The 23,561-nt window shown below is 47.6% G+C and overlaps 8 protein-coding genes across 8 annotated transcripts; 7 read left to right on the top strand and 1 right to left on the bottom strand.

Annotated features, from left to right (window-relative positions):
* Positions 1-402: 402 nt before the first annotated feature.
* BKA67DRAFT_539614 (acyltransferase 3) lies at positions 403-1,692 on the top strand (the record flags this gene model as incomplete). Its single annotated transcript, XM_046100668.1, has 1 exon — positions 403-1,692. The coding sequence occupies one exon, from the start codon at positions 403-405 to the stop codon at positions 1,690-1,692; it is 1,290 nt and encodes a 429-aa protein (XP_045954280.1).
* Positions 1,693-2,419: 727 nt separating this feature from the next.
* On the top strand, positions 2,420-3,416 carry BKA67DRAFT_594681 (CipA protein; the record flags this gene model as incomplete). Its single annotated transcript, XM_046105074.1, has 2 exons — positions 2,420-2,452; positions 2,505-3,416. 2 exons carry the CDS (start codon positions 2,420-2,422, stop codon positions 3,414-3,416), a joined length of 945 nt encoding a protein of 314 aa, XP_045954281.1.
* A 3,808-nt stretch (positions 3,417-7,224) lies between these two features.
* On the top strand, positions 7,225-8,368 carry BKA67DRAFT_662532 (uncharacterized protein; the record flags this gene model as incomplete). Its single annotated transcript, XM_046108019.1, has 2 exons — positions 7,225-7,389; positions 7,442-8,368. 2 exons carry the CDS (start codon positions 7,225-7,227, stop codon positions 8,366-8,368), a joined length of 1,092 nt encoding a protein of 363 aa, XP_045954282.1.
* Positions 8,369-8,994: 626 nt separating this feature from the next.
* On the top strand, positions 8,995-11,279 carry BKA67DRAFT_578509 (heterokaryon incompatibility protein-domain-containing protein). Its single transcript, XM_046103700.1, has one exon. It carries the CDS (start codon positions 9,160-9,162, stop codon positions 10,936-10,938), a length of 1,779 nt encoding a protein of 592 aa, XP_045954283.1. The 5' UTR covers positions 8,995-9,159; the 3' UTR covers positions 10,939-11,279.
* Positions 11,280-11,474: 195 nt separating this feature from the next.
* BKA67DRAFT_683015 (glycoside hydrolase family 39 protein) lies at positions 11,475-13,103 on the bottom strand (the record flags this gene model as incomplete). Its single annotated transcript, XM_046108963.1, has 4 exons — positions 11,475-12,320; positions 12,377-12,625; positions 12,771-12,869; positions 12,922-13,103. The coding sequence occupies 4 exons, from the start codon at positions 13,101-13,103 to the stop codon at positions 11,510-11,512; spliced, it is 1,341 nt and encodes a 446-aa protein (XP_045954284.1). The 3' UTR covers positions 11,475-11,509.
* A 1,197-nt stretch (positions 13,104-14,300) lies between these two features.
* On the top strand, positions 14,301-16,021 carry BKA67DRAFT_539620 (MFS sugar transporter-like protein; the record flags this gene model as incomplete). The annotated part of the gene is made up of 4 exons (XM_046100669.1): positions 14,301-14,400; positions 14,457-15,289; positions 15,345-15,806; positions 15,857-16,021. The coding sequence occupies 4 exons, from the start codon at positions 14,301-14,303 to the stop codon at positions 16,019-16,021; spliced, it is 1,560 nt and encodes a 519-aa protein (XP_045954285.1).
* Positions 16,022-17,150: 1,129 nt separating this feature from the next.
* BKA67DRAFT_524130 (uncharacterized protein) lies at positions 17,151-19,259 on the top strand (the record flags this gene model as incomplete). Its single annotated transcript, XM_046098542.1, has 3 exons — positions 17,151-17,557; positions 17,612-18,728; positions 18,774-19,259. The coding sequence occupies 3 exons, from the start codon at positions 17,151-17,153 to the stop codon at positions 19,257-19,259; spliced, it is 2,010 nt and encodes a 669-aa protein (XP_045954286.1).
* A 545-nt stretch (positions 19,260-19,804) lies between these two features.
* On the top strand, positions 19,805-23,543 carry BKA67DRAFT_397772 (uncharacterized protein). The gene is made up of 5 exons (XM_046096661.1): positions 19,805-20,324; positions 20,374-22,000; positions 22,074-22,215; positions 22,271-22,782; positions 22,852-23,543. Exons 1-5 carry the CDS (start codon positions 20,137-20,139, stop codon positions 23,425-23,427), a joined length of 3,045 nt encoding a protein of 1,014 aa, XP_045954287.1. The 5' UTR covers positions 19,805-20,136; the 3' UTR covers positions 23,428-23,543.
* The last annotated feature ends 18 nt before the right edge of the window (positions 23,544-23,561 follow it).

Raw genomic sequence — 23,561 nt, forward strand, 5'->3', positions numbered from 1 at the left:
ACGATACTAGTTTTGCGTTGTACCTCCAGGAGTCTAGGCAGCTAGAATACTCGACGCGCGTCGTAGCAATCGTGTTTGTTGTTTGGATTGGCATGCTGCGAATGAATCCTGGCATTTCTGGTATTGCTAGTCAGCGATCTAGTATGATGACGGCGACTGGCAGGTTCATATGAACCCCGACAAGCCTTCCTAATCGATACCCCAACATTCGTCGACACAAAAGTGGGTATTCCGGACGCCGAAACTCAGTGTTGGTCGGCGCCTAATTGGTTCCAATGATGTTGTTCACCACGGCCATTTCGCATGCGACCACCCGAAGGTAGCAGCAGCTATATATCTCAGTGATGAGCGTCAGTTTGTCGAGGTAGATGTTGTGCTCGTAAGTCGCAAAAGTCGCTCACCATGGCGACGTCCAACAATATAATCTCCTTACGGCGCCATGATATGGATAATCTACGGACTTTTCTTACAGGTCTTGTCACGGTACATCACACATCCATAGCCTATGGCGGATCAGGGGGGTGGCTCGTCAAGTCCGCTGCAGTCGTGGGCACCTCGCCCCTTGTGACGGGATTCAACATGTTTAACCAGTCTTTTTTCATGGGCTTGTTCTTCTGGATCTCCGGGCGCGTCTCGGCACAGTCACTGGAGAAGACTACAGATTACGGGGCATTTCTGAAGAACAAAGCCCTGCGACTTGGTATTCCAGCCGTGGCATATACCTTGGTCGTTAACCCCATAGCTTATTTGATGGTGCTGCCGAGCTTGGACCTCGAGTCTATTAGTATATGTTTGAGGCACTACTATACGAACTTGGACGGCGTGAGAGGAGCTGTTTGGTATACGGTGACATTGTTGTGTTTCGATGCCATCGCGGTACTAGTGAAGAAAGCTTCTCAACACCAGCAGCACAAGGCTTCCCGTGCAGATAAGGTTGCCAAGTACGGAGATCTAAAAAATTATGGATGGTTGGCGGTCGTGCTCTGCAGCTTCTTGGTCAAAACACAGTACCCTGTAGGGACCTTTTTGCCCATCATCAGGCTACAACCAGCATATGCCTTCCAGTATGTTTATGCCTATACTCTTGGGTATCTAGCATACACGGCAGGCGAGCAAACCATGAACGGCCCCTTCGATTCTACGACTACTGCGACCAAGGCCAAAGAGTCTCACGATGGGGAAGGATCCGCCGAACCGATGTCAAGCGGTAGCATACCCCTTTCGACAGCACTGATGATTAGTCTTATGTCCATGTGTCTCATCCCCGGACCGCGCTATCTTGACTCGACCGACTGGCTGAGTGAGACTATGAAGCAAGCTTTTGGGGGATGGACACTACCGTCTTTTCTATATGCCTTCTGGAACGAACTTGCTTTTAACCTTTTAGGGCCTGCGCTGATGTCCTACTTTAACCAATGGCACAATGCACCCGCTACATCATTCACGTGGAATGCAAGATACTCGTATGCTACATTCTTGGTACATACGCCAGTGTGCGTTGCTATAGAGTGTCTCGTGGAAAAGATCCTGATGTCGAGCGCAGTGTTGAATGTCTTAAGGGGTAGCCCAAACTGGCAGAACCTTGGTCCTATGGTTATGACAGCCGCTGTTGGCTTGACCAGTGCTTGGGTCTCGGCGGTGGTCGGGAAGACGTTGCTGGAGTGGCTGCCGGTGTTGAAGAAACTCATTTAGGGAAGACGTATATAAGCAATTCGAGTGGCATTCTGCTGACTACTGCGTCTGATGGTACTACCAGGACAGTGCGTGTATGCGAGCGAAGCTGTTACAGTTTGAACAGTAGTCCATACAAACTGAGATACCCAGCTCAAACTGATCATCGGCGGCAAATTACACCGAATGCATCCATTCGCGGATTTCAAAGCCGGATTCCCGCATGATTCAAAAAGCAACCTGATGACTTTTCTATTCGAAAATGATAGTATACAGTGCTCTTTGGAAGGACCATTTGCCACGAAAGCCATTTGGCAGAAGGAACAAGACCATCGCTCGGTGTTATCCGTACATGACTGTCCGTTCAAACCGGAGGTTTCTTATCAATCTAACCTGATAGAGCAAACTATTATCTCCGTCGGCACATAACACAAACTCCGAGCCATCCCGCTCTACCTCAAGACAGTACCTGCTGGGCAAGGTGTTGTACGATTAATATTGTGTTACGAATCTGTCTCGCTGCACGATATCGGCTTCATTGCTCCCGGAGGTAGCGTGTCATCTCCGCGCTCCAATAGTGGTATAAATAATATATCGATCTCGGCCAGTGATGGTATCAAAGCTTCCATAGCTCCCCTAAGACCACGACATACAACAAATTACATTCGTTGTTGTTGCATTTCTCGATTTTAAACTTTCTTAAACAAAGGCCCTCGAAAATAGCAATTTCGTAAATATACGTTTCAACATGTCACATGTGAGAAACGTCGCTATCGTTGGAGTAAGTGAGAATCAAGAAAGGCACATCCGGCATCACTAACCTTCATTTATAGGCGACTGGTTCTGTTGGCAAGTTCATCGTGGACGAGCTCCTCAAGGCTGGCAAGCATAATGTCACTGCCATCACCCGTGCCAACAGCGATGTCGCCATCCCAGCAGGCGTCAAAGTCGCAAAGGTGGATTATGATGATCACTCATCCCTTGTCAACGCCCTGGAGGGCCAAGAGGTCCTCATCATCACCATGAGCGTGCGCGCCCCACCCGAGTCCCAGATAAAGCTCATCGACGCTGCCGCCGAGGCCGGCGTTCCCTTTGTCATCCCCAACAACTGGGGCTGCGACATGAGCAACGACAAGCTCGGGGACGACATCTTCCTCGGAGAGGGGAACCGCGCTGTGCGCAAGCACATCCAGGACCTGGGTAAGAGTTCATGGATCTCCATCGTGTCCAATTTCTGGTACGAGTTCAGTCTCGGCGGGTCACCTGACCGCTATGGGTTTGACTTTAAGAACCGCACCGTCGTCTTCTTCGACGACGGGAAACAACCTATCAACACGACCACATGGCCACAGTCCGGACTTGCAGTAGCGCGGCTACTTTCACTGCCTATCGATGGTGAGGGCCAGACACTTTCGAGTTTCAAAAACAAGTTCGTCTACATCTCTTCCTTCTGTATCAGTCAGCAGGACATGTTTGAGTCCGTCCTGCGCGTGACGGGAACCAAAGCAGAGGACTGGAAGACCAGCTACGAGAACTCGAAGGAGAGGTATGAAGGAGGTGTCAAGATCATGAAGGAGGGTGACTTGCGAGGATTTGCCAGAGCCATGTATACCCGTATGTTCTACCCGGACGGATCCGGAGTATACGAGCAGAAAGGCTTACAGAATGCCTTGCTTGGACTTCCGACGGAGGACCTTGACAAGTTCACCAAGATTGGTATCGAGAGACAGGACATAGTGTATTAAGCTCATAGGTACCTATTCCATCAAGCACTAGGGCTTGACGACAAGTACTGAGGCATAGAAAAACTGTAAATTTAAGAATGCTCTCAAATACGAATAGTATCCATTCTTGTTTCGTTAAAACCTTGCATACATTTCTAAGCCTTAGACTCGACACTCTTTAGCTTCATATAATTGACCGCATCCTCCATAATGCCAAGCATCATGGGCACCTCCATCTTTTACACAGCCAGGACTAGAACACCAACAGGTTTAACTGGATATGATGGTATGCAACATAAACTAAATAGTTCATCTGCTCAGGACCTAAGATAACATACGGCGCCTTCGAAATCGTCTACTCGAAGAGCAACAATCTGTCCGAGGGTACAAAGCGGCTACAAGTGTTGTTTCCACTTGCAAAGTCAGCTCGGGGCTAGTCATGGCTGCATCCCGATAATCAAGAATTCCGTTCGCAGATGGTATACACGATTACTGATAAATTCTTTGACTCATTAATTGAGCTGGGTCGACAGGAACACTAGTCATTCAATGTCCTTCAGAAATCTGTCCGCAGGATCGTTTTCACAAATTGTCTTTCGTCACTGTCCTCGAGTCTCTTCTGTGGTACAAGCTTCGAAATGAATTGTTACTCGAATCTCTACTCAAGAGTTTAGTGGTACTTTTCTTCTGCTAAATACATCATGCAGAAAAACCATCGAATCTTGCTCTATCATAAGTACTTAATTCCTTTGCGCTATTTCCCTGGTCCACAAGTAAGTGTATATAAATCTTTACACCCACAAGCACACTCAGGCTCAATAGAAAATCATAGGAATCTTTTGCCGAGCCAGACTGTCAATATTCTCAGAGCAGACACGCCATCAAATATGTGTATCCAACGAATGAAACGGTGGCCTGATGCGCAATTCCATCAGGTGTTTTAGCTGCTGGGCATGATACACCAGCATATGTGTTGTCGTGAAGTCTTCGAATAATCGCAAAGCAACAGGATATGCAGAACAGATTGTGTTTGGAAATCAGCGGCTAATTTCAGATGAACCCCTTAAGCCTTCATATATATCCATCGAAAAGTTGCCGTATCTGGAAAACTTCATTAAAGAGACTTTGCGAGTCTATTCGCTATGTGGGCGTTTATGCCGTCATTATGTCGTAGCCTCTAAAGATAAATTCTACCACGTAGTACCGTCGAGCCAATGAAGATCTTGCCATCAAGGGCTTTAATATCCCAATGAATACTTGCATCGATGTATGCCCATCCATGGCCATGTCAAACCCCATGATTCTGGGCAGGGCGAGTCGACACAACCCGATGGGAACGTCTAGCAAGCGATTCATATAGTCTGTTTGCTTTCGGGTATTGTCTAACGGATCATGAATTTGTATCGGGTGGGTATTTGCCTTGTGAGAGATCAAAACTATTCTGCTTAAGATCGTGCGGAACTACGGATTCCTGAGTGGAGAGAAGTGCTATACGGTGGAAGATGCGAACTTAAATCTGCACCCAGCGGGCATATACATTAAGCCATCTCACACAAGTGCTTACTATTGGGTTCCTTCTAGAAGCTCGATACGCGATATAGCTGTCATCGAAACTACCTGTGGATGAGACCATCAATGATAAGGGATCATCGCGCAATCTAATAATTTGAAACATTAACATAACCCTGGGCAGCCATATAACGGTTTCCTGAGCAGTTGGATACTATCATACACTTGGGCCACACTGCAGAAAATTAACCTCAGATATTCTCACGTGGCAATTCAATGCATCTACAGCATTGCTTGAACGGATTGATTGTATTTTTGTACCCTGTTACTAGCGGAATCGACCATTGTTGAGGACAACCGAGCAATGTTTTCCGTTCGTTGCTTCGTTCGTCGCTTCGTTTGCTGCGCTCACCTGCAGTTTCTACAGGAACAAAACAAATACCCAACGCGACACTATACAACAGCACCCTTCCTTAAATAACAAAAAATTCTATGCTACGTCCCGAGTATTCCAACACCATAGACACAATCAAAGCCTATCACTTTCAAACTGATCTGTACGCTTCTGACATCTGGAGCTTCTTGGATGATATCGCTGACACCATAGCTAAGCAATCATCTCTAAGAAAGATTATCGAACATGGCCACACCGAAGACCACAAGTGGCGGAAAGGTAGACAAATTCATCAATCAAGGACCCCTAAATCCAGATGAAGCTCTGGTCAACTACATCGCTTCTTTTCCAGACCAGAATGCATGCGTTGATATCTCGGACACGTTGATTGACCTATCAGGAACGACTTGCACCGAGCAGTTGACTCTTGAGCACGTTCAGCAGCGTCTGACCGAGCGCCGGAAGGGTGAAGGTCGTTCGTCTGCAAGCTTCTATTCAAGAATCATATCCCGGAAACCGCGATTCATATCAACATGGCGGTCGACAACCACGAGGAGTTTTTCCGCTTAGGACGAGGCAATCCTGACTTCTTTTGCCGTGAGATCTTAGGGCAGAAGGGCAGCGGCCTGCTGCTGAATGAGATGGGTTACTACACATGGGCTATCGCTGTGGAGGGCAAATCCATGTTGCTGTTGTCCACTCCAAAGTTCTGGGAAAATGACACTCCGAAGTCCACGGCAGTGTCGTTGATCAAAGGTTCTCGTACTGTCGTTCCTAATAGCTTCACTGTCATCACTGTATTTATCGAGGATGCAATTCTTCAGATGGGAAGCATTGTACCAGAGAAGGAGGCCTAGAGCAGTTAAGTGGGCGTTCGTGTCTGCCGCTAGTGAATGGGACGAGAGCAGTGTCAAGATGGGATAGGGATAGTACTATGGAAGGTACCCTTTTAAGCCTTTTATTGCATGAATATATGAGATTTCCCTTCTTGTTGTAACGTGATACCCGTTACTGAACGTCTTGGTTGAACTATCTCTTCGCTTTTGTGATGAAGCGTTGTGCTGCCGCAGAATCCGAAGCCATCAATCACCCGGGAGCTATAGGTCAATATTAGGACAACCAATCGCCATGTATTAGTCTTTGATGTCGCTTGAGTGAAGGTGGGTTGTCCTGAGATGACTCAATCGATGGTGGACGGATGAGAGGATTGCTGCATGGTAAATTTTGGGAAATCGTAGTGTCCGTTAATCTTACGTTGGGGGGAGGGGACGGGCACTAGCTTGGTTGACCATCATCGAAGCTCACCTATCACTATCTATTATACAGAACTCAATTTCTCCCATCAGACTTCCAATCCGGACAATGCATGCCAGCGTGGGAGAAGCGTTCGTGAATTCAATTGAATTGTGTAACTAAGATGAGCGATACTTCGTAGGTTATGATCCCGTGCGCTTGGAAGTGTATCGGCTTGGCAGGCTACAGCCAAGTTTGTTGTGTGTTCGAACTTCTGACCTTGTGTTGTCGCTTGCAATATTTGAATGTACAGGAACATGGAACACGAAATCATCCCGTGTCAAGCAATAGTCACCACTATTGCACCATGTTCTTCTCAGTGTCTTCAGGCTTGTGCATCGATGAGTTGCCTATGGAGGTGCACCTCGTTTGTTTCAGAATCATCCTGCTAATCTTGTTGGATTGTCGCTGCGCCGTAGCGATGCAGCCTAGGACTATGGCATGACTCTGTAGTGTCGCCCTGCTCAGCCACGAAGGATTGACCCAACAGGCAGAATCATTTCGTCAACAACCTGCCCACCCTCTGAAATGCTCACTTCTCTCACAAGTCTACTTATGCACACTTAAGCCGATCTTCAAAGGCAACTTCATATCAATTATACGACAAATCTGCGAAGACCTAAGTTTTTCACAATGTTGGACCTCAGAACGGCAGCCGCCCTGGTTGCAAGAGGTTATGGCTCCTCATCCAGCATTGCCAAAAGGGAGGAATACAAGTCGACCATTGATCTTGATTCAGCCTGGTTTATTGCGTTTGCAATCATCAACATAGCTGTCTTCCTGCCTGTTCTTCAATATGTCTGCAAGAGTCATTCCCATACTCTGCTGTCTTGAAGCTTACCGATACTAGATTTCATATACCTTGGGTGCAGTTTTCCCCACCTTGGCTTTTGTTGAATGCAAGCCTACGTACGAACGAATATCGTCAAAAGAAGAAGATGAAGTCAAAGGCGACACAAAGTCTCGCGGTGGATCGATCGAGGAGCTTGATAGCACCGAGTTCAAGCCAATAACCTCCAGCATCCGTGCAACACATCGCCTGCTTTGGTCTATTGGCGGTTTTCGTGCCCTCTTTCGCGGATTACTGTGCCTTTGGGCCACAACTCTTGTCTATTGTGTCTTGGTCTTGGGCCTCTACCAGATTCCTGCCGTTCCGAAATTCTTCGATAACCTCTTGGCAAGGCTTCTAACCTTACAACTTCAAGCGTTTTGGGTTCATTCTGTCCTCAGCACAGGAAACAGAACGTCGGCATGGAAGCGCATTCCTGGATTCAAACAAACTATCCAGGCAACTGCTGTTCCTAGCTTCATTGCGATCGCCGCTACGTTTTTCGCTGACTTGATTCCCATGCTCGCCATGCTACTCTTGCACGTTCGAGTTTACCAGCCACATGGTCTTCTCCCAAGCGTGCCGGTCCATGATGCCGCCCTGTGGGAGCTTGGCGTGTTCTTATTCCTGCGCATTCTTATGGCCGCCTTAATAGAAATTCCATCTCAAGTTGTTCTCGTACGATGCCAGACTTCTCTGATGTCGGATGCGGACAAGACGATCATCGCCGTGGACCGTACTTTCGGTGTCGAGGAGGTGCGAGAGAGGGGATATCTCTCTATACTGGAGGCTTTCAAATCCCTGAAGGGTACTTGGGGTCGGCTTTGCAAGTTTTGGGTCAAGCTTTTGTTTCTTACGATCGCTATCCAAGTCACCGCCGCCTCTGTTATCGTCGCAGAATTCTTGGGCTTGGTTCTCTACGCTAGCCTAAGTCAACGTGGGCAGTAGAGACGTAGTCGTCTTACAATGCTCCATCGATTGGGACGGAGCAGCCAAATGACTGCTGAATAACAGTTATAAAGGGAGGGGATTACCTATGGGTCGGGGTATCGCTAGAAGATCGATAGTGGACGGAGTGGCGAATTGATTGGTATGAATGATGCCTACTAGGAAACTCGAATTGTTCAATGGAAACAATAACGGCAGCACGGTGATTTACGCAGAATTAACGAAACAATTCTTGTATTCTGTCACGGTTAAACATGAAAAATACTGTTTTCTCCGTAAAATGTATTTACAGATACATAGCATCCCCGTTGTCTACGTGACCTTTGATCATTCCCACAAGACCGATTTCAGGAGCCACTCTTACATTATTAATATCATAAAAACATGACTTTATGGTCAAATAGTTCACTGGTTTATCGTTTCAATTAATGATTTGATTGAATCTAATCAGCTTGTATAGAATGAAGATTAAAGCAAGCGTGAAGAAGCGCGTTGACATATTGTGCCTTGTAAATTCTTTTAGCCCTGTAGACACGACATATCTGGGCTAGCCTATGAGCTACTGTATAGATTGCCGCCCCGCTCCTTGCAGGCCGCCATAAACAATGGGCGCAATCGTATCTGGTATTTCGGGTCGCAAAAGTGTCTCTCAAAAACACAAAATAGTGTAATGATACACACTCCTGTGCTCACGAGAAAGCATCTGGCTACTATTTCTATTGTGACTAACTGCAATACTCTTGTGTAGGCTTGAAAAAGCTGCCTTTAAAGTCGAAGATTCCTTCCTTCCGATGTCTCTAATGCAGCTTTACAAAGAGCAACTGGCATCTCACGAAATCCGTATCCTTACCATACAGCCTAACATATTCTCATCGCCAATACAATGCTCGCTTGCGACGGTGACACTCGACAAGAAGCCTTGTTATGGTGCACTATCATATGTATGGGGGAGTCCAGAAACAACTGGCGAGATTGTCGTCGACTTAGTACAAGTTGCAGTGACTGCCAACTTAGCAAGCGCTCTTCGCCATTTGCGTCATACAGTCGATTCGATCGTGCTTTGGATCGATGCCATCTGCATTAATCAGGGAGACAACAAGGAACGTAGCGCCCAAGTAAAAATGATGGGCCGTATATATAGCAACGCAGCGACGGTGTTCCTATGGATCGGCGAAGCCGACGAGAACAGCGACGTAGCCTTCGAGTCTATGCCCGCCATTGCGGCTGGTGGGGAAGGTCATAACAAAGCCACGGATGCAACGTTCGGCTTTTATTCGTCTTTGGATGGCCGTCCATGGTTCAGCAGGGTATGGATCCTGCAAGAAATGGCTTTGGCAACAGAAGACCCGATCGTTGCTTGTGGCGGCAAACGTGCATCTTGGTCACTATTTATATCGGCGTGGACAGTCCTGGCTACGCGCTTGTTTTCGGAGATTGGCATGGTCCGTCCTAAGCCTAGTGATAGTGGGCGAGGCGAAGAACGTGAGCAAGTGGTCGAGGTTTTGGCCAAGTTGAAGATTGATGTTTTGAACGACATGCGAAATGCTGTTCGCAAAGGAACTGGTGAGAGCTTGCGGGAGCTTCTATTGACTTCGAGATCGTCTGAGTCAACGGACCCGCGCGATAAGATCTACGCGCTTCTTGGCATGCTTCGTAGCGAAGACAGGGACTCATACTTTGTGATTGATTATCAAAAGCCCGTCGCAACGGTGTATGCAGAAGCCGTGGCACACCTATTCGCCAAAGGCGATGGACCCTCCTTTTTGTCTGGCATGTGGTTATCAGGCCTTGAGCCTAAAATTCCAGGGCTTCCCTCGTGGGCGCTCGACTTCTCTGCTCAGTCTGCTGAGGTAGCCATTGATATTTCTTGCATCGACTTTAATCCGCCCTCTCCACAGAGTGTGTCCGGACCGGGCGCAGGAGCCATCAACGGAGTTGCACAAGACGATGTCAGGACATTGAAGGTAGAAGCTTTGCCCGTAGATTTGGTTGATGAGGTTATCTGCCTCGATAAGGACTTCGCGCGATGCCTGACCCAGCTTACGGATATCAACCAGCTTGCCGCGAAAGCGCGAACTAGGTGTTCCGCGGACGAGGGCCTAGACCAGGTTATTGGTGAATTAGCTGGGTCGGAACCGCTCTGGCGCATTCTAATCTCGAACAAGGCCTGGCATTCAGGTTATGACGTTGCTCCAGACGAGTATGCAGCAATGTACGACGAGCTTTTGACACACTGCTTCCAAGCCTACGGACAGGATCCAGAGCCAGAAACTGTCCAAACTCCGACGAATGAATACCTCAGATGCCTACGTGACAAACTCCCTGGCCGTGCCTTTTTCACGACCACAAAAGGTTTTATAGGCCTTAGTACACCTGTGATCCGACCCGGCGATGAAATAACAATCTGGTTTGGCGCGACTATACCTTTCGTCGTGCGACCAATTCCTCGAACTCAGGAATTCTATCAACTCGTGAGTGGGGCCTATGTAGGCGGTATCATGAATGGTAAAATGGTAGATCAAGTTTACTGCGAAGACCTGCTCGACTCGAAGACGTTATTCATCAAATAGTGATGATTCGATCTATTTTACGAGGCTGAGAAGATTGAGTCTACAATTATTCGAGCCTGTTGATGTTATGTATGGTTGGCAATCGTGGGCGCAATGCGACTTATCCATACAGTGCACCTGCGCACGCCCTCCTCGCAAAACCTAGAGTGTATATAGTTCCACTCGTCTTACTGTCATGATATAAATGATCATGGAGTTGAATACATACTTGTAGTACCAGCCAGGTGTGCAACGGCAAGTAAGAGAGAATACTGCGGACCCAATCTCGGCCGTAAAGCTGGAAACAGACACATAAGGCCATGAGGATGATATGATTCACCCAGATTGAAAAGGAATTGAATGACACTGAAGATTATTAAAACAAGAGTGCTCAGCTGGAACAACCGCGTCTCTTGGTAGGTATATTTATGGCTGGAGGATCACACAATGGAGCTGTGGTAGCAAACACACGACGAGTTAAGCTCTTCAATTGTGTTAAGCCCTTCAAATGTGACTGACGTCAAGTGTCTAGCCTGTGGCTAAATCAGAGACCTATACCTAGATATATGCCCCTCGCAGACCCCTCATCAATTTATTTAACAGAAAATTCGAATGCCCACGCCGTGGTGGTATCTGTCTGGTAAATTGGAAACGTCAAGGTGTTATCTGTGAAAGTGTGTGAAACGGTGTTTCGGAAACTCGGCGCAGCCTGTGGAGCAAAAGCGTCCGTACCGTCGAAACCCCAAGTGTTGATGCTCACAGAGCCGGATGTGCCATAACCAATAGCACTCAAACCGGTGACTGATACACTCCAGGTTCCGGAAGCGACGCGGGAGCCAACAAGCAAGCGAACTGTGCTGTCGTCCTTGGTGGCGTATACATCAAGAAGATTGTCTGTACTACCTGTAGTCGAGAGTCTCTCACCAGTCATGTTCGTGGCGTAATAACGATATACCCAGTAACCGGGAGCAGCTACGTAATCAGTGGCTGCGTAGCTGTACGGGTTACGAGTTTTGGTGATGAGGTTGGCGAAGAGGTCATGCAGAGTGGAGCCGGAAAGCCAATTGCCCAAAAGCCCAAGGAAGTTGTAGCGTTCTAGGCGAGCGATCCACCAAACATAGCCAGATGGGTGCATCTCGTCGAAGACGGCGTACTCGTTAATGTTGACTTCACGCTCGGGTAGGCCATGTGTTTTGAGCAATCCAGCAAGTGAAGCATTTGTATACTGGGGATCGTTTGTCACGTCTGATACACCTCTCTCCAAGTGATATGACCACTGGTCTGGTACTGTGTTATTCCCGGCAATCTGAGAAAGCCATGTTGTCCACCAAACGTTAGTATTGACCGGTGCAGTTGCCATACTTGGTCCGCTAATCTTCACGTTTTTGAAGCGTGAATCGGCGCTTGTGCATGTGTCAATATAACCATGTTTTGTGAAAAGCCGATGTGTTTGACATACCGAATAGTCTTATGCGTTCTGATATACAGATCTACATATTGCTGGAGAGATCTTTGCCAGAAAACAGACAGCTCCGGCTCGTTCCAGATGTCAATGACCAGACCATCGAGCATATCATTGTCGACGAGTGCGTCGAGAAGGGTAGCCAAGTATTTATCAAAGTCAACCCAGTTGCCATTATCGCCCGGCCACAGAGTTGAAGAATTTGCTCCTGCACAGGCCATTAGTTGCTGAGCTATGTAGGAGTATCTAGTAGCTTACCGTCAGTGCCCCAGATATCATGGACAAGAAGTATCACATCTGCTCCAAACTGTCGAGAAACCTGTAGACGCGTCAGAGACGTTGTTAAGTGGCCCAGCCAATTCATCTTACCTTGTAGTTTAACAATGACGACTGCAGTCGGCCTTCAAACTCGCCCCAAAGCCAACCTCGTGAAGGAGCGCCCAGTTGAGCACCTCCGGTACGGGCATAACGGAAGCCAATGTCTGTGTACCTACACGATGTATGTCAATTTCGTGGTGCCGCACGCCTCATTGACAACATACCAATGATCAGGTATCTGATTGGGATAGTTGTCCGGAATTCCATAGATGAACCCAGAGGCTACATTTTGTGGATCACCACGGGTTTTAGAGAGATCAACCGTCGCTGTGAGGTCATCTCGAGCAGCTAAAGGGCTAGCAATGACACCAGTAAGGGCGAGGAATAAGTATTTGATGTGTAACATTTTCAATGTCGCCCGATGCAAATCTAAGCTCGGATGCAAACACTACATCATGAATTGGACAGATGGGCAAGGTGTTTGAAATACTCTTATATATACAAGCTAGCCCATCAGATCCACCGGATGTTGCGCTGTTGCTATAGTACGGTGCTCACTGGAACAGTTTTCCTCGAATCGCACAATCGTCTAGTCCTTAAGTCCTGAATGCCTCATTCGGCTCATAGTTGTTGTATATAGCCATCGATTTGGGGCGATTGCCGTATTGCAAGCAAATATTGCGAGCATGGCATTGGTCCTTGCTACCCTCATGCAGAACACGGATGATCAAGGCTTTCGCCAGTAATGGGATAGTTCCTTGCAGACACTGAGAACCGGGGGAGTTTGGCGCTCCTATTGGGAGGTAAATTTGCACCCCTGAAAGCAACCCACACCAGAAAATCCTAGCACTCCGCATTTCTCCCCACACGCTCCCCGCAATGTTCCTCGCCATATCCCTTGCAAGCGAATGTGAACAAATCACTAACCTAACCTAGTGATTTGCAAAGCTCATTTCGTATTCGTACATACACCTTGTATGAAGCGAGCTTGCAAGGGGGGGTTTTCATTTTATTTTAAGGTAGATCATGGGCAGAGACAATTTGTGGGCCTAGTCACCTAAGGCTCTGACGCTTAGCTCATCTGATCAGTGTGGCATTCGCAATTTTTATAACTAGCAAACTCGCCAATATTCGCAAGGCTCAGGTATAGGTTGGCTTACTCTAGTTTCGACACTGAGGTACTCGTGCACTTTTCTTTGCTAAAATGAGGTCAGTGGCATACGCCGGCAGTTTAGACCATCTCGGAATGGTGCTTGTATACACAGAAATACATCTGCCCAGGTGGAACGAGTTCCCAAGAAGTGGCACCAAACACAACACCGCTCATGTGTTTACCGCCAGCAACGGATTTTGAGCCAATAGTCAAAACTCTCCCACCGGGAGTTTACAGGCCTCCCACCGCAAAGTCGTGCCCTCCTACCTCAACCATGGGCCAGGTGCGTTCACTGCAATCAATTCTCCAGGACGTGATGGCCCATTACTATGCATAGCTGCTTGATACATAACGTCGGGTAGATCTCCACATGGTGATAATCACTCTGGCACGTTTCGCTAAGCCGTCTAATGGTAGAGACTATACGACGAGTTCTAGTTCTTAGGAAATATGGGGTTCTTTGAGAAATTTCTTCCACCCAACGACCGCTATGCAGCACTTTTGCTATATGGAATGGTCTTTTCGACCTGTTTCAATGGTTACGATGCCGGTACGCTGATTTCAAGAGTCGACGATAAACCACTTCTTATGCTAAGTCACCAATAGGTATCATGACCGTCATTTTGGCGGACAAACAATTCATTGAATATTATGCGGTTGATGCGGCGCGCACCGGCACAATTGCTGCAGCGCCATGGGCCACAACTGGTCTTGCTCAGTTATTTGTTGGCGGTACTCTGGCCAGCCTTGTTGGTAGACTTTGGGCTTTGCGCATTTCTATCAGTGTCATGATTATTGGCGTTGTGGTTCAAAGCATTCCCAATACGTACGGTGTGCTAATCTTTGGCCGTCTTCTAACTGGCCTTGGCTTTGGCTGTGTCTATATCGCCACATCACTATATGTCGCCGAATGCAGTCCAAGGCTGCTACGTGGAAGTTTTGTTGGAACTGTGACCCAGTTTGGGTACCAGCTAGGGACTTTCATTGCTTTCTGGACGGGGTCAGTGGTTGCACCCATTGGTAATGCAGTCGAAGAAATACTGACAGTACGCAGCTATGGCATGAGCTTCCACACGTCGCCTTTCAATATCGCTTGGCGCGTCTCCAACGTTATTCAAATTCCGATCGGCATCATGTTTATTGTGCTCAGCTTCTGGTATCCAGAGTCTCCTCGCTGGCTTTTGGAGAAGAACCCAGATAACACTGATCGTGTCTTGGATGTTCTGTGCAAACTTCGAATGGGCACGCCTGATTCCGAGCATGTGCGGCAGGAGTTTCATGAGCTTGTCGCCGCTTCAGAAGCGCGTAGGCGATGCGATACTGGCTACAAAGGTCTTTTTACTTCCCCTGGTATGCGAAAGAGACTTTGCTATGGACTCTATGCCACTGCGCTGCAACAGGCTGGTGGAATTGCAGCGTTGACAATGTACGCAACACTTGTAAGTAAAGTCATGTACAATCTTGAAACGCAAGCATATGTTAACCATACGACAGATATACGAGTCTCTGGGGTGGAACGAGGGTCGCCAAGCTCTTGCAATCAACGGCATACAGGCAGCCCTACAATTGGTGATCGTGCTAGTGAACACCTTCACTGTAGACCGTTTCGGACGAAAGCCGCTTCTGATTGCGGGATTTTCCATTCAAGCGATTGCTTTACTTGTCCTTTCGTGTCTTCTAACCGCTTTCCCTAGTAATAGTAACAAGGCCGCTGCAGTGGTTGAAGTAGCCATGCTGTTCATCGTTGGCCTTACGTACTGCTGGTCTAACGGTCCAATCCCACCGGCCATCGCATCTGAAATATTTCCACAAGAGGTCCGCGACAAAGCTTTTGGATTCTCTTTACTTGGGCAAACTGTTTGTCTTCTCGCTTTGACTCAGTCATGGCCGACTTTCAACGCCGAGGTTGGTGGCAAAAGCTACTGGCTTTTGTTTGGACTAAATACATTATTATTGGTATGTTTTCTGTCATGTGACTTCATTTAAGCAAAACTCTGACCTCTTAGGTGTCGGTGATCTTCATTCTACCCGAGACGAAAGGCGTCTCACTTGAGCGTATGGAGAAGATTTTTGGCGAGGTTGATGCTGTTGAGGTCGGAGAGACAGAGGGTGCCGAGAAGGTGGAAGCTGTTGCGTACTCGCATGCGGAGCACAAGACAAATCTGCCATAATCAAGGGGATTTGAGGTCTATGAGCGTGGAACCAAGCTCTTGCTTGGCGGCGGTCCAAATACATTGCTTGTGATTTGCGTAGGGCCATGATAAGCTCTTTGATGGTGACTGTACTCGTAATTCACCCAGGAACTAGCTCAATCTCTACATTTATCAAAATGTCCTGTTGCGAAGTGTTATTTATTCTGCCGGTTATGGTACGAACGGGATCATTGTAATGCCTAAAATTATCGACGTTAGAAAGAATGGAGTGAGCATGGCAAGCTGTGCATTGCACGATAGGCTTCAGGGTACTGAGTCAAATACAACGTTTAATATAAATAGGAAACGTCTGTCCAGGCCTGTCACGAATTAACTAACTGCATCCGCACAAATTCTGAGATGATCAATCCAAGCCTTTCAAGCGTACTGAATAGAGTTGATCATTGCTGGTGCGATGCCTTCCCATAGCTAGCTAGGGTTATTGCGTGCGCTTAAGATTTGTTATAGCGTTGCAACAAGCGCTAAAGGCAAAATTTAGAAGCGTAATAGCCAGACACGACGTCTTCGGCGACCATCACAACGCATTTTCTGTCTGTTTCATTCGAGCATCCAACCAATTCACAGTTTCATATATTCAATTCAGGAAAGGACGTGTTTGAGGGGTGAGCATGTTACTGGAACCAATCGACTAACCTCATTGCCTACGCAGAATATCCTGGCTGTGTAGCCATATGTTCTGGGGCAATCTTCAATGGTGGAAATTGTTGGATCGCAATGCGGGGAAGTGATCTCGGGGTGCCGTTTAGCCACGTTGGCTGCGCTCCACGCTGAAAAGTCCGGTGGGAGAATCCTACCGAAAAAGTCCCGGTGGGAGGTCGAATTGAATGAATGAATGTGGACCCCTATCACCTCTATCTGCAACGCAGATCGCTCCCAAGAACAATGACGTTTTTTGCAGTCTTGTGGTCATATCCCCCGCCATTCTCGGAATCTGATGCGTTTTATGATAAGACTACATGAGCCCAGCATGGGTGAGATGTCCGCACTAGGCTGATGAACGTATAAACCCAGCCTTGTGAAGGAAATACTATGGAACAGCTACCGACGAACTGGCAATCAGCACCTTTCTAGACAAACACCATTCAACATGTCTTCGTATCCACAAGTGACGTTCTCACGAACGACCTTCCATGGACCTTCAGTATTGAAGAACCGCAAAGAGACTATCAGCAGAACGACGGTGAAGGCCCAGTTGGAGCAGCTACGGAACACCGGGAGATACGACTGCTTCAAGCTACAATGGCATCCGATCTATGATGATCACTCCACATGGCCAGTCCCGAAGAGCTTGTTTTGGGATAGTGACGTTGGGAAATGGATTGAGGGTGCTTGTTACTCTCTGGTCCATGAGTACGACGCTGCGATTGACGCTGCCGTTCGTGAGCTTGTGGATATGATCAGGAGTGCACAGCAGCCTAATGGGTATCTCAATGTTTACTTCACTGTTGTGGAGCCCCAGGCGCGTTGGTCCAATATTAGAGATCAACACGAACTGTAAGTCAAAACGAAGGGCAGACAGCATGTATCCGACGCTAATGGTAGACCCAGCTATAATGCCGGCCATCTCATTGAGGGTGCTTTGGCACATGAGAATTACTACAAGAATGGGCTACTATTAGAGCCGATTGTAAAGTATGTCAAGTTGATCCGCTCAGTCTTCGGGCCAGACGCGCAACAGCGTCATGCATATCCCGGTCATCCTGAGATCGAACTTGCTCTTCTTCGATTGTACTCGGAAACGAAGAATCAGGACGCTTACGACCTTGCGCAGTACTTCATAGAGGAGAGGGGTAACTCAACAGGACAGAATGGAATGCTTTACTACGACTGGGAAGAAAAGCAACGTGGTGACACACCTTGGAAGCGACCAAATGCATACCCCATGTCTCACAGCCATTGGTACAATCAGTCGCATACCCCAATTTTGCAGCAGAAGACTGTAGAGGGCCACGCAGTACGCGCTATGTACCTCTATACAGCTGTAGCTGACCTTCTCCACCTCGACCATGTTGGCCTCCATACTTACAAGCAGAATCATGAATATTTCAATGCACTGCAGACGCTCTGGAATAATATGGTGGACAAAAAGATGTATCTCACAGGAGGTATTGGTGCCATGGAGCAATGGGAAGGTTTTGGCCAAGATTATTTTCTACCTCAAGGCTCCGATGAAGGTGGTTGCTACTCTGAGACTTGTGCATCTATAGGCGTCATGATGCTTGCTGAGAGGCTGCTGCATTTGGATCTTGATTCAAGATATGCCGATGTTATGGAGCTTCAACTATACAACACCGTGATGACAGCGATGAGTCTAGATGGAAAAGCATTCACTTATGTGAATCAGCTAGCAAGCTCAAACAAAGACAAAAGCGCTAGGGAGACTTGGTTTGAATGCTCCTGTTGCCCACCGAACTTGATGCGCTTGTACGGATCGCTTGGTGGTTATCTATGGGACTTTGGGCAAGAAAACGACAGCGCATTCGTCAATGTTCACCTGTACACCACTGCACAGGTGCAGTTCGAGGCCAGTGGCGAAAAAGTCGAACTTATACAAGAGTCTAATTGGCCGTGGGGCGGCATTGTTTCTTTCAAACTCAAGTCAACAACACCTGTCATTACGAGGCTCCGGATCCCCTCCTGGTCTGAAGGAAACTACAAGGTATGCGTCTCGCTACGGCAAATGTGATTAGCACTGACTTGACCTTCACAGTTGTCACCTCCCCTCAACGATACGTCGGTCACGAAGGGATATCTCACTTTGCCGGCATCATACACGTCTCAAAATCCTTCATTTATAATTCACTTTGGAGGGTTTGAACCTCGTTTCATTTCTCCGCATCCTTATACGAACCAGAACACTCTCACATTGGCTCGTGGCCCCATCATTTATTGTGTCGAAGATGCTGACAACACTTGGGAAAAGAACCATTTTAAGGATATCACAATATCGGCCAAAGCTCGAGTATTGGAAGAGAAACGTGACTGTATAGGCGAGAGTTTCGTTGGTCTACGCTCGACGGGAAGAGTACGGCGACTAGACACGTGGACCGGCAGGCAGGCAGGTTTGGAGCCCGGATCCAGCGGCGAAGTCAGTGCTTTAGCGGACGAGCGGGAGCTAGTATTCGTGCCATATTATCTGAGAGCTAACCGTGGCGATGAAGGTCATATGAGGGTTGGTCTGGTTCGAAGTTCATAGGCAAGCTTATGGCCATCATGGCGTGATAGCGGAGTTATTTGGTCTTTTCAGTGCAGACGACATGAGATAATGTTCAGAACTAATGGCGATGAATATTATGTATAATTAGAACCTTTTCCTGTTAGTCTGAGCAATCATGACGGGTATTCCAAACAGACACAGATCATGTGCCTGCCAGAACCAGTCAGACCCATAGGCGAAGAGAATCCACCAATTTTTATCGTGATGTAAACTTGGGGTAATGCTGCGCATTCATCGAACGGCATTATTATGTCGCTAGACTAGTTGGAGAGGCACATGTACACACCACCTATGTAGTTAAAGTTGAGGAACCCCTGAAAGATCAAGGAATTCCCCTCACATTGCAGCCCCAAGCGCTACATACCCTAGCCCGTTCCAGCGTCTTGGTACGCCACAATGACTTCAATTAGTGGACTTGGGGCGTCTACTTGACAAAACTAGGCCCACCAACACTTTCGGTAGGGGGTGTTAGTGCTTAGATGCTGCACGAGACGAGCTAACATCGCCGTAACGGCACTCGTTCTCTCGTTTTGCCATTTTGTCTCTAGACTAGTACTACGGTTAACTAATCAATCAATGACCTAAGGTCAGACAGAGTTGCGTGGCCTTATTAAGCTCATTCTCCAAGCCGTCGTTCAGTTGCTGAACCTTTCTGGTGCTTGATCATACATCTCCATAAAGGTCTCAGGCCATTTTCAAAAGCAACGGTCTGATTATTACATTTGGGACCATTTGGGAATTGATCAGAAGCGTCGCAATTATCGCAGCATGATTCATCTAGACGTTTCATGTTGACAGCATTACTTGGGATGAAACTTTTCATGGCCAGAGGCGTGACAGCTATTTCAACTTCAGCATGTCATCTGTCGTAGATACGGACAAGCAAGGCACATTTTCTGCTGATACGTCAGGAGGTGCAGTTCACCAGTGTACGCGGTGCTCTCGGACTTTTAAGCGAATAGAGCATCTGAAAAGGCATGAACGCAGTCACGAAGCACAGAAGCAATTCTCTTGCCGAGTTTGCTCCAAGTCATTCGCGAGAAGGTATGTAATTGCACACGTAAGGAATCTTCGCAACTGTCTCACATTTTAGCGATATCTTGGCTCGACACGAGCATACACACCGAGCAAGCCCTGGTCCAACCTCGGATATTCGACGGAGAGCTTGCGTGGAGTGCGCAAAGGCCAGAGAAAGATGCACAAAGGAAGAAACCTGCTTAAGATGTTTCAATAAGTCACTAACATGTATATATCCTCCACGAAGGGCAATTAAAGGGCTGCGCTCATCGCCTGCTCAGACGTCCCAGTTAAGATGGGAGTCAGAATCTCACATCTCGCGGACCCGGCAGCTGGAATCGCAGACGGATGAAGAGCTGCCGAGTCCAATCCGAATTCCAAGGGCTTCTGACGTTGAGAGCATCACATCGGGGAATGGAAGCTCTTTCCAGAGAGCATATACACGTCCAAATCAACTGCAAGGAGCTAACGAGTTTTTGCCTCGAAGTATGCAATCGCAAAGCCTGGTGATAGACCCGCAAAACGGATACTCACAGACTGAAACGTGGGATGAACCGCTTCAGCAGCATGGCATCTCAGAACGTCCAACTCAATATCCCATGAACTGGTTGCCTTTCAACGATTCTATTGGTCTCGATTACAACTCCATATTGGGTTTCAACATGAATTCCTATGACTCATTTGAGGATGCGACAATAGGAAGTGGAATAGAGCAGGAAATGTTGACCAATTCTGGGAATCAGCTTGATCAATATGTGATAGACGAAGTTGGACTCCCAGATATTTCCACGCACGTGTTCGATCAGCAGACCTTACAACCACTGATAAATTCATCCATTGCAGCAGCCTCACCAGCGACAACTACGAATTCGTCCTCTCAAGGTTCAAGTACAGGGACAAAAGCATCTGCGAAGAGTGGGCTCTATACCACGAGTAGCGATGGCGCTAGAGTCGCCTGCACTGCTCGATCCGAGCGGCCTAAGCACCTGATACATGGAACTACAGCCTTGGGACTAATATCAGACGCCAAGAACACGATGCCCGATGAGTCGAAGGTCTTTCAGTTCCCCTGCTTAGACCACGTGGTACCGGCAGACATTGAATTTTCCACAGATGGCCGGTTGATCGGGCCTGGAATTTACGAGACTATCAAACAGCAGTTTCATCGACTATGCATGGGCCAATCTAATCTCTATTCGCATTACCGAAGCTCGAGTTTTCCTCTTCTTGGACACCTCAACTTCTTCGTTCATCTTTATTTTGAATATTTCGACACCATTTGGCCCATTCTACACTCCAAAACCGATATAAATGCATCGTGGCATCTTGCTCTGGCAATATGCGCCATTGGTAGCCAGTACACATGTACTTCCGAGTTCGATCAGTGTGTCCAGCCATTACATGAGTTTCTGAGACGATCATTGGCATTTGAAATTGAGACATCACCATGGTCACAATGTAGTTTACCGCTAATGCAGGCACTTGTCTTGAGCCAGATCGGGTTATTATATCATGGATCAGCTAGACTATTCTTCCAGGCAAGAGCTAGGCACGGCGCTGTAATTGAAATTGCGAGAAGGTCTGGCCTTACAAGCTCGGCACTTAATAAGGAATTTTCAAGCGGTAATGGGGCCAATTCTTCACAGTTGTGGGAGACATGGGTTCAGCACGAATCCAAGAACAGGCTGACATTCTCTTTATGGGTGAGTCAAGCGTTTACATAAACCCCCTTTTTTTTCCTTCCTTCTTTTTTCCCCCATGGCTAATAGACAGGAGCTTCTCGACTGTATGTCAGTCTATCATTTTAGACAGAACCCCATTCTCTGTCTTAATCCCCCTGACGCTATGCTCCCGAATAGCCATTTATGGACTCGTGGGTCTTCCAATGAATGGGCCGAGGCACTCAAGAGGGCTGAAGGTGACTTGATCCTGAATGTTTGTAAGCGTATCAACATAATGCTCACAATTTGCAGAACACCCGACCATCAGCGCGGCTGTGAACATGTTATTTATTGAAAAAGAAATGAAGAATGATATGGGTGGTTTTGAAACATTGATAGTGCTACACGGGATCTATCAGGAGATATACAGGGTCAGGAGTTATCACGAAAGATCACTTGCGTCATGGGTACCTTCGATACGCTGGGCTTCACAATCTCCACCAGAGGTTCATCACCAGTCCGATTTAGAATCTCGAAGTGCGGCCAATATCAGTAACTGGCGCAATGCTGCCCTAGATTGTGTCGATGTTCTACACTGGGCAGCGAATGCAACCATCGCGAAAGCAGCAGGCGTCGAACATCCGAATGTCTTCCATTTGCATTTTGCAAGAGTCGTACTATTAGCGCCCTACCAATGCATACAAACACTTGCAACGTCTATTGCATGTCTCCGTCAAGGTGCTCTTTCAAAAGAGAACATGGTCTCGAGGGAAGAAGCTGCTACGGCAGAGCGGGAAGTCCTTCGTTGGGCTCAACAAGATGAAGTACGTCATTCTTTCCGGCCGCTGGTGAATCTCTCATTTCTTTACCTGAGTACTGATTTTCTACCACAGCACAAGGCAAGGTTGGCCGTACTACACTGCGGGTGCTTTTACTGGCATATTCGTCGGTATAGCCGCGACGCCTTTTACGAGCCTTTATCTGTTTACCTTGTCACACTAACACTTTGGGCCTACAGCTCTTACTCTTCTCGAGTCTCTCAACAGGATGGAGGTCATGTCGGGAGTGCTGACCACGTCAACTTCATCCAACAAGATTCGGATGATCGAGATCATAGAAAATCCGTGACGGCTATGCACAGGCAGGCTTTAAAGCAGCCCGGCGAAGTCAGTGACGACCCCCGTTGCATCGTCAGTGTTGAAGATGACGACAACCATGAGCCCACGTTCATCCGACTAGATCGTCCGAACGATGATGAGATGGTGCAACTGTTTGTAAGAAAGGGTCGGCCATCCGTAATGACTGCGCATATTGCAGGCGTTGGAAACATATGCTCATCCCAAGGGCCATTGAAGATCTTACGTGAAGGTCGCAAAATCTTGAGCGCTGTATCAAGTGCCTGGGGTCGCAGTCGCGAGCAGATATCGATTCTCGAGGCTCTGGAAAAAGCCATGTCGGGAAGACAATAGCTTGTCGCCAGCATTCGCAACAGACAATATTTACGAAAATTGTACATGGACTTTGGTCATAGTCCGCACACATCAACTCCAGGGTTTTATGATATTCTCATGCAGCGATCACTGGCCAGCAGAAAGCACATAAT

This window comes from Truncatella angustata, assembly GCF_020726525.1.
Source record: "Truncatella angustata strain MPI-SDFR-AT-0073 chromosome Unknown BKA67scaffold_8, whole genome shotgun sequence".
Taxonomy (NCBI): domain Eukaryota; kingdom Fungi; phylum Ascomycota; class Sordariomycetes; order Amphisphaeriales; family Sporocadaceae; genus Truncatella; species Truncatella angustata.

Bases quoted from the DNA above. Each gene is read 5' to 3' on its own strand.
- BKA67DRAFT_578509 (XM_046103700.1), top strand. From the start codon at position 9,160: ATGTCTCTAATGCAGCTTTACAAAGAGCAACTGGCATCTCACGAAATC.
- BKA67DRAFT_397772 (XM_046096661.1), top strand. From the start codon at position 20,137: ATGTCATCTGTCGTAGATACGGACAAGCAAGGCACATTTTCTGCTGAT. The intron at 22,001-22,073 runs GTGAGTCAAGCG...AATAGACAGGAG, and splicing joins GGCTGACATTCTCTTTATGG to CTTCTCGACTGTATGTCAGT. The intron at 22,216-22,270 runs GTGACTTGATCC...CACAATTTGCAG, and splicing joins GGCACTCAAGAGGGCTGAAG to AACACCCGACCATCAGCGCG.